Consider the following 9801-nt stretch of genomic DNA (forward strand, 5'->3'; position numbering starts at 1 on the left):
TTACTGTGGACTCGATGTCCTGACAGGATGGTATTTGTGCAACCTGCACAAACACAATACTGCACCATGATTACAAATGGTGAAATACAATGTAAAACTACCGAAAAATACCAGCTCACTAAAACACAACTGCTCAACTCAACGCAACTACTAACTATACCCGCGGTCAGAGAGTGGAGATGTTTCCCCTTTGTTATGTAATATGACGCGTTTGACGTATGACCTTAAAAAAAAGCCGTTTTAAGAGCAGAGCTCAAAATTGCTCCTTTCCCTCTGAATTCCTGCCCTTATGTCTCGTAAAACATATCAAATCCTACATTCACTTTTTTAATTGTAATTTTCAAGCAAGTTTAAGCATAAATGTAGAAAAAAAACAACCTGCAAGATGCTCTTTAAGTCCCTTGTTGGTGGCCCCTAGTAGGCGGGCTCTAGGACCTGGGGCTCTCTGCAGGCAGTCGGAGCCTGCAGTCTCTGGGACGCTTCTCACTTACTTTTAGAACAATTTTCAAACAAGTGCAAGACTCAGAAAGGACTGTTGGAGATAATTGACGAAGAATCTGTCCTTCCGCTCCCTGGCATCTTGTGAAATTGGACACAAACTGGGATATATTTCAGTGATCCTCAGGAGTCTAACATCAGTGGAGAGAAGAGAGAGCTTCTGCAGAGGTAGAAGACTAATTTACCTTCAATGCATGCATCTACAGAAACGTACTACCCTATATAATACAAAGCAACAAAATATGTTAGCATGATTTGCATTAGATTAAAAAATAGACTATTATACAGACAATTGAAAGGAATTGTATTTATATTATTATTATTATGTATTATATTTTTGGATGTGAAGCTTTCATGTTAAAGTAAAACCCTTGTGAAGGTAAACTCTACATGCACCACTTGGACACTTTTTCTGTTATGTTTTAGGATAGTAAACCTGCTGAGGAACTATCTGAAATACTGTGTTCTTTTACATCTAAAGAGGGTTTAAGGTTGGAGATCAGACCCAACAGGGAGCTGATCATCTCCTCCATCCCCTCAGAAACTGTTCAAGCTTGGCCTCTGGCTCATCAGGTTACAATAGCAGCAATCAAATCTGCACTCGTCTCCTTGGGCTGATATTCTAAAAGCATTCCTGCACAGTTTTTGTATTTGTATGGCATGTTGGGTTGGAAACAAGGAACTATAGCTGCAGGGTGGTTTTGTGTGCAGCAGACTTAAAACAAATTATTGCATTCTTGACATAATAGCTGGTGATTATACTCGAGAAGACTTGCTATGCTATTTTGACGAGTACTTTTTTATACTGTACATTTGCCATTATGGAGAATTTTAACACACCTTAAATATATGTATTTTGGATAGGTATGATTATGTTTTCATGAACTCATTTGCACTCTGGAGGACAATCACTAGATGTTTGCAGTGTTTAACAGTTTCCAAGTTCAAAGGAAGCATTTGCGCTGCATAGTAAATATGGGAACAGAACAACTCATTTATAAACTAAACCATATGGCTGTTATCAACAGGCAGGAATAACAAACTGAACGATCAATAGGGAGGCTTCTCTGGCTCCAACAAAAGAGGCAGTGGTCAGTTTACAGCGACAAAGAGAGTGATGAAGTCAGAGTGATGAAATCAGAGGGGGGAGCTGAAGGTAGGATGATGGGCTCAGAGCTTAATTAATAAAAGGTCATAAGAAAAATATTATTTATCTCTGAATGGGTTATTTTGAGTTCATTTTTAAATCCGTCCTCATTGGATTCATTTCAAGACCGATTGTCATCTAGACTTTTGAGGAATCTTTGAACTTGCGGTTACTTTTTCTGTGGTTGGTGCTCATGCTGCCTTCAAAGTGAACTTGCTGTTTTTTCTGCTTTCTAATAAAAGTGAAAAGTATACACAAAAGCTTACTTTGAATGTTGCTCCCTTGCTCCACTTTATTTAAATAAATAAATCATAAATGCATGAAGCCAGTATGTACGAGATGCCAGGTGATGTCAGATGATATCCACAACACTATGCCAAGTATGTGAATTTGAAAATATATGTTTTTTATCTGCTGTATATTTCACTACATGTTTGATTCATGGATCATGACTCCCCTGGAGCACATGTACATGCATGCTTCTGAGTGTCATGACTATGATTTATGCTGATTGCTGAACATTGAGTAATAAAATACCTCTGAAACTAAGGTGGTTATTAAGTTGATAGGACTTTGGAAGGTGTTCCCGCCATGCATCCTTATCTGACATGTCTACTAAATCTTAAAGAGAAATATACTCTGTTGAGGAATTTCATTGATTCTTCGTATAGGTACACATCTCCTTTGTCTTTTAAATGAAATGATACATTGTTTAGTCCTTAACATATACAAAGAGGGAGACTATCAAACACAATTTTCCCTAGCCAACACTCTAAAAAACGATTCATGGGGTTAGTAGATTCCACTTTAAAAAAAAATACTTTTTCAACATAGAACATTTAGTTTTTTACCTCAACTTGTAAAATGAGCTTCCAACTCATTTTAATAAATCGGTCAAACTGAAAAAGAAAAAAAGAATGCTTTACTTACAAATGTAGTGATTTTGAAAAAACATTTCTGCGCTCGCTCAATTATAGGGATATATTAAGTTAGAGTAACTCATATCTATTGAGTTTCAACGGTATAGTTTCAAAACCGAACACACGCCCGGACTTTGCAACCGCATGTTGAGTTGGAGCAATCTGCGTTCATCCTTGAAGCAAAACACTTGGTAGCAGTGGAACAACAGGATTTTAACCTAATAATCTATCAAGTTACCTGGTAAGTAGCCATTTTTGTTCAGTTTAATTTACAACAGCTGTTTACTGCATAACACAGTGTAACACAAGCTGTAAGGTATCATCAGCTACTTGTTTTAAGCCACTGTAGCATGCATAGCATACTGATTAGCTAGCTGTTTGTATCCTCCTGTAGCCTATGCTTTGTTTCACAGTTGCAGTCAAAGTTCATTATTTGTAATACAGTATGCATATATATATATTTTCTTGTCAGAATTAACGTTACATTTGATAAAAACTCAATAAAATAAATATGAAAAGCAACTGACAATGCCCGGTATGTTCAGTTTTTGCAAACAAGCCTTTGTTTTTCTTTCTCAACATTAAAATGTTCTCCTTTTAAGGATGATTTGGTGGAAAGAATAAAAGAGGTTGTCATACGATGCTTGGTGGTGTGTCTTCGTGAAAAGGAGGATCTCTTCAAGGAAAACTTAAGTAAGTAAAGACGATGCTTAAATCATACTGTAACTTGTGTTAACCTGAAACACAACGCAATGTTTTCAAATCTGATTGCACCAAAAACACTGAAATGTATTTTCTAATCTACTTATTCCAGGATGGTGAAGTGGAAGTTAGCAATGAGATGCTGAAGACTGTCTTGACCAGGGCTGCAGATGCAAGAATATGGATTGAAGGAACAGAAGTCCTTCAGATCTCGGATGTGACAAGAGCCTGTGCGATGCTAATAAGGCTAATATGCACTTAACCTATAACCAAAAGAGTTAAAAACGTTGGAAGCAGGTTCATGCCTTTATTTACATTTTTGTATTTACTTTTATTTCATATTTGAGAACATTTGTTATAAAAAGGTCATTGTGAAACAAACATTTCAAATAAAACTGTGAAAGTGGAACTTCAATGTGTATGTAATTTTGGGGGCTAAAAAACTGAATCAGTTTCTAATACTCAAAACAAAAATTAAGTAACAATTTTTGGAGTCGTATGACTTAAATAATAGAATGACAACAGCTTAAATTAAACAAAATGCAACTTAATATCACTCCATCATTTACGATTAAAATTAAGTGGCGTTCATACCTAATTGAGTTTCTTAAAGGTGAAGCAACTTATGTTTGTAGGTACTGAACTAATTGATTAATTCGAGGATTATCACTATGTGGGGGTATCTCAGCCTCTTACGCACAATCAACGACTTCGAGGTTCTACATATCGATCTAACATTGAGAACCTAAAACAAGTGATGCAACGTCAAATTGGTTACCTCAATATTATTTAATGTACGTAGCCTCGCGAAGATATTTGTTTTAGAGTGAAGAGCGTCAGGCGGTCAAAAGACTATCTCCTCAAACCAACGAGAATCTTATATCACAAAAAGACTTTAATTCTCTACAAGAAAAAAGAAAACAGTGCATGTTGTGTAAAATAACTGACTAACAAGCCGCGAACTTATCGCGAGAATGTCTAAGGTAAATAATTTGGGCTTCTAATGTGGATAACTAAATAAAACACTTTATCGCTCAAAGGGTAATCATGCCTAAGGTTAATTCCACACCCTCTCGCCCAGTTAAAAAAATATATCAAAACTCTGAGGCTTCTGTCGTTCTGCACGGTTCTAATGTTATAGGACTTACGGAGGAGGAGATATGTGTGACCCCCAATATAGCTATCTCTATGAATAGCGGTGGAATTATGATCTTTGGTCACCTTTGAAGCATACTGACGTGAGAGAGTCTTTGAGCTCTTTCTGAGATACATGCACGCACAAGAACATGGCACAAAACTGATACTTTTCTTTCTTCTTGTTGAGCTTGGAGAATTGTTCTAGCTACCACTTCTGAAGACAGCCAGCAGAACAGATGCGACGGATGTAGATTGTCAGATCGTGTGTACTGATTGAAAAGTGTTTTCCGTGCATTCATGTAGAGTAATGCATATCAGGTATTACAGTACGCGCGGATGTTCTCAATCTGTGAGATCAGCCCCGACGAGGGAAATGTGAACCGGATCATGAAAGATATAGAAAGTAGAGAGTCTAGATATAGTCTCTCGCATTTCTTAGTCCCTGCTGGTTGGGTCCTGCACTAAGCTTCCTACAATGGAGGAGTCGAGGCTGATGCTAGTGCGAGAAATTTTTCCATGCCGACAAGCATTCGCTCGAACTCGCTCAAAGTTTACTCTGAACGATCTGTTCACCACAGGGTGGATGCGCACAGGACCAGGCGGACTTCTGGCAGTTGAGCAATGCTGGTCGACGCCATCTGACAGAACATGATCGATCTATGGGTTAAGCTTTCATGCTACAGCTACACTACACAACACCAGTCCTTTCCAGCAGATGATATATCATCCGATCTGAACACATTTTCCATCTACGTCGCATAGATCGGAGAAGTAGTATGCTGGATCATGTAATGTGGTTAGACCCCTGTACACTTGCTGTCAAAGGCTAGTTGTCTATCTTCCTACATGTAGGACATGTATAGAGGCTACATTTTTTAACAGCGGGATATATTTACTGTTTCGCAACTTTTGCTTCTCTTGTTTTTTGAGATACAGACCTCAATCATAAATGGGTTTTTACCGAGCTACCAGTAGTCTTGTGTTCTTGCGAGCGCATGTTAATTATGTGATTAACTGACTTGTTCCATCCCTGGTAACGCCCAGTGTAGTTAGCTGTGGTGACACACTGAGTGACGTCAACGAGTAGTACGGCCTGCAACCAGTACTCCTGATCAGTGGCCTTTGACCAGTCGAAACACCGGCGCGCGGAAGCCACACATTATGCTGTGGCGCATACTCCACTCGATGATAAAAGCTTGGTTAGATCCACGGCTTCAACCAACTAACACAACAGTCATGGAAGCTATAAGTGCAAAGTCTGCAGGAAGTGTATGACAACCTCGCCATTTGCTGATGGGTTGTTTTGTAATGGAGTGTAACTTTTCCTCTTCCAGCAACAGGCGCGGGGGCGTGCCGAGCTGGTCAAGCGCGTAGGCAAGGCGAGTAAACCGCTCGAACTGTTTTCTCTGGTACATCGTCATAAACCTGAGAAATATATGGACGTGTGGACGAGGGGCCCTGCCAACGCACTAACGCGCGATGAGCGGTTGACCTGCAAGACAGTCAGTTACTAGCTCCACACGTAGTTGCACAACTCGATAGTCCAGCAGCTAGACTACCATGGCTGAGAAGTTCAGGGACTGACCTGGCCGAGTATGGCCGTAAGGCTCCATACAGGGAGTTTGACACACTTTGTTGAGCGTAATATATCCCGACTCCCTGCCACTCCGCAGCACTCCATCTAAAACTACGTGATGAAGCAATACACTGCTCCCTTGTCCTGACAGAGTTCTGTTGCAAGCAGCGGTGAGCAGCTGAGGAGTAGACGAAAATCAGAGAAAATGGAAAAAGAACTTGGGACTTTCAGGTGTGGCTCCAAGTAAATATGTTTAGTGCCAATTAGTTGTAAGTTGAAAAAATAACTCGCGTTCAGCGTTCAGACCCGAAAGCGTGGGCAGTTCATTGTGCAACCAATATATGAAAGTTCGAACTGGCCCTCCACGCTGCAACCAAGCACACGCCCGACCGAGCGACACTGACTGTCAAACACCACACACCCGCGAGATGCTCTAAGCAGCTCAANATCTACTGTTTCACCATAACATCTAGAGGGGCGCTGTTTCACTCTTTGTAAAATACTCAATGAGAATGGGGGAGAGACGGGCCGGCAGAAACACACAACAAAGAATTTCCGAAACTAAACGAAGTGTTTTTATTTATTTATTAAAATTATAACTACAATCCGAAAAAACAGGGGAAGCCTGGCTTCCCTTGGCCTCCAGGAGAAAACGCCACTGGGTAAGACCACAATTGTAATGAAAATGGGATCTTACTAAGAAAGAACAATCCAATATTTAGATGTTGGGTATCCTTTTGTTGAACGGTCTGTTTAAAATGAATCGAAGCATCGGACTAAAAAAGCTTTTGAAAATAGCCGAATATTTCGATTAAGGTAAAAATATAATATTTGTAAATCTGACTCTGAAAGAGTCAGTGCCTCACCAGCCATGAACCTCACCGCACGTCACTGATGTAGATAGAATAAGAAATGTGAAGAATTTTACAGTTTAATGGTGGAGGTATACACACATATTGATAGATGTCTTGTAATGCACTGTTGAGGAACCTTTGACCCAAGTGCCCAACTACACCGTAGTTGTGTATATGATATGTCAATAAACCTTAGAAAATCTTGAAATCTTGAAAGGGATGTGCAAAAATAGCAATTATATACAGTTTTTAGTTAACTATTAGTAGAGAATAACGAGTAATTAATATACTTTATAGGAATCTGCAGATAAATGTTTTAGTCTTCTCAAGCACCAACTATCAAATATCTCTCCTGATTGTTGGCACTTGACAATCACCTTCCCTGAATTTTACTCAGGTGTAACTAAAGTCTGCTTTAAGGGTTGTTTATATTTCACATCATTAATCAGAATCTGCAAAGTAACTCAGTAGAATTACAAAGTAACAATGAGCTGTCATGTGGGTATATATTAATGCTGCCCATTATGGATACAAGCGATTTTCACCCATTTAGTAATTACATGTTTTAAATGTGTACACACCAATGTGTTTCCTATCGCCTAAACCTCCAGGGCTGTACACAGTTTAATACTGTCAACTTCTAATTTTGGGAAAAACTAAAACGTCTTTTAAAACTACAACTCCCAGTCGAGACGTGCTATAGAGAACATGTTGCGAAACACAGTAGCCAGCATGTGTAGTTCTTGGGGGGAGTTTGTGGGAGAAAATACGTTTCCAGCTAAACGTAATTGAGAATGCAGTTTAGTTCTGTGGGAACGTAATTTTTAGGAGACAGGGTTGATGTTTCGATATATTTACCTTGGTCAAAAATATCAATCATCTCATGAGATAGATTTTTAACCCTATTGTAGAGCCTTATTACTTTCTTTTGTGTACTGTAGCAGAAAATCATAAGGTCGACTACGTTTTATACTCACTCTCCATGCATTCACGGCTGTCAGTGTCTCTGTAATTATCATAAATACTTTTTGTTTCAGGAGCTAATATCAGGGAAGTAAATGTGAAAAAGCTCACCTCAGGAGTCCTCCACACAAAGTTCTGGGTCGTGGACAAAAAACACATTTACATTGGCAGTGCCAACATGGACTGGAGGTCTCTCACACAGGTACATACACACACACACACACACACATACACACACACAGGTTATCAGTTAGAATTAAGTTTCACCAAATCAACTAACCAATTTAAGTATAGCTAAATACAGTAATTATGTATTTGTTTTTTTTCTCTTATGTAAATTAGATTAGACACATCCCAGGCAATAATGTGTTAAACTCAATAAGAGGGTGTCTTGTAACCGATCCAAGCCGAATTCTGTTTCTTCTGCTTTTAAGAGGAAGTTTGCTCAGTTGGTCACATGCCATGCAGAAAAAGCAGTTTAGAGCGCTGTGATATGATACAGTAATGAGAGGAAATAAATGACGTTTATGAAGTTTCCAGTGAAGCCTGAGAACTTTCACATGGTCAAAGAAGAACATTTGAAATTAGATATCGTACTGGAGTTATGATCGGCGAGCAACATTAACAAAATAGTTTTTGTATGTGTTGCTTCGGCAGTTGTTTTACTCTTTATTGTCACAATTTTAAAATCCAGAAGCAATTGAAATGTAAGATAATGTCCTGCTGTGGTGCAGGTGAAGGAGCTGGGCGCCGTGGTGTACAACTGCAGCTGCCTGGCTGCAGACCTGGGGAAGATCTTTGAAGCCTACTGGTTCCTGGGGGAGAGTGACACAGTGCCCTCACCTTGGCCCCCCAGCTTCTCCACCAACTACAACAAGGACACGCCCCTCGAGCTGCCACTCAACAACACGCCGTCCAACGTCTACCTGTCGGTGAGAAACAAACAGAGAGGGGGAGGGGATCTGTGAATGTCAGTATATTATTAGAAAGAGCCCAATCTGTTTAAAAGGGGCTTGCTGCATATTGTCCCAAACTGACACCAAAGAACACGTCCCGACGGAACACGACTGTTGTGTCGCCTCACGTCTCCTGCGTCTTGGCCAACAGTCGCACTGGAACACACTAGTGATGTGTCGGTCGCGAAAGAGCCGATTCTTTTGAACGGCTCTTTGGTACGAACGAGGGGAACCGAGTCCTACTTGGTGAGAGCCGTTCTTGTTATCGTTCAATCGTTGGTCCACACTCACTGCCTGCCAAAATCCACTCGCCTGTTAAAAAGCTTGATTTTGTTCCCCAAACGTATTCTGTGAAGACCCGCCCCTACTCTGATTGGTAGGTTTCAGCACAAGGAGTGAGATAGGGTTGGTTTTAACCAGTGGTGTAGTGGGGATTTTTTTACTGGGGGGGGTGGTGGGTGGACGGGAGACATATATGGACGCGCTCGTGAACTGTCAACGGGGAGGAGGGGCGTTTAGACAATATATTAATAAAGGGCGGTATCGCCTGTCAGCGAACCGATCCGGCCTTTCTGCGCGACTATCACTGAAATGCGGGACATAGTCTCAATTTGTGGCACGCGGGACAAATAATAAAAATGCTGTGTGTGCACTCCCGCACAGTGCGGGACACCTGGTCACCCTACACACACACGGTGCTGCCCCTCACACGCACACACGCTTCAAATCAAGTTGCATAAATGCTTGAGCTACGTTTTTATTATAATTACTGTGAAATCTGCCTATTATGTTTTCGTCATTATTACAACAAACACACACTTGCAACTGATAACACTGGCAATTATTTTAGATGTATTAGACTATTAAAATAAGAAATCATGCTTCAAATAAGTGGGGGTACGGCGTACCCCCGCGTCCAACGCCCACTACACCACTGACTGCAACTACAAAAAGCTAAGGTTTGTTTTCTCATCAGGAAATGCAGACCGGCTCAAACAAAAGATTTTTAAATCATCATCCTCACGATCATTTAATGTATCATATGTTC

The 9801-nt window shown here is 40.2% G+C and overlaps 1 protein-coding gene across 1 annotated transcript; it reads left to right on the forward strand.

Moving 5' to 3' along the window:
* Nucleotides 1-7864: 7864 nt before the first annotated feature.
* Nucleotides 7865-8900, forward strand: LOC104949495 (phospholipase D3-like). The gene is made up of 2 exons (XM_010775858.1): nucleotides 7865-7999; nucleotides 8532-8900. Exons 1-2 carry the CDS (start codon nucleotides 7976-7978, stop codon nucleotides 8763-8765), a joined length of 258 nt encoding a protein of 85 aa, XP_010774160.1. The 5' UTR covers nucleotides 7865-7975; the 3' UTR covers nucleotides 8766-8900.
* The last annotated feature ends 901 nt before the right edge of the window (nucleotides 8901-9801 follow it).

This window comes from Notothenia coriiceps, unplaced genomic scaffold (assembly GCF_000735185.1).
Source record: "Notothenia coriiceps isolate Sejong01 unplaced genomic scaffold, NC01 NC01_scaffold00016293, whole genome shotgun sequence".
Classification (NCBI taxonomy): domain Eukaryota; kingdom Metazoa; phylum Chordata; class Actinopteri; order Perciformes; family Nototheniidae; genus Notothenia; species Notothenia coriiceps.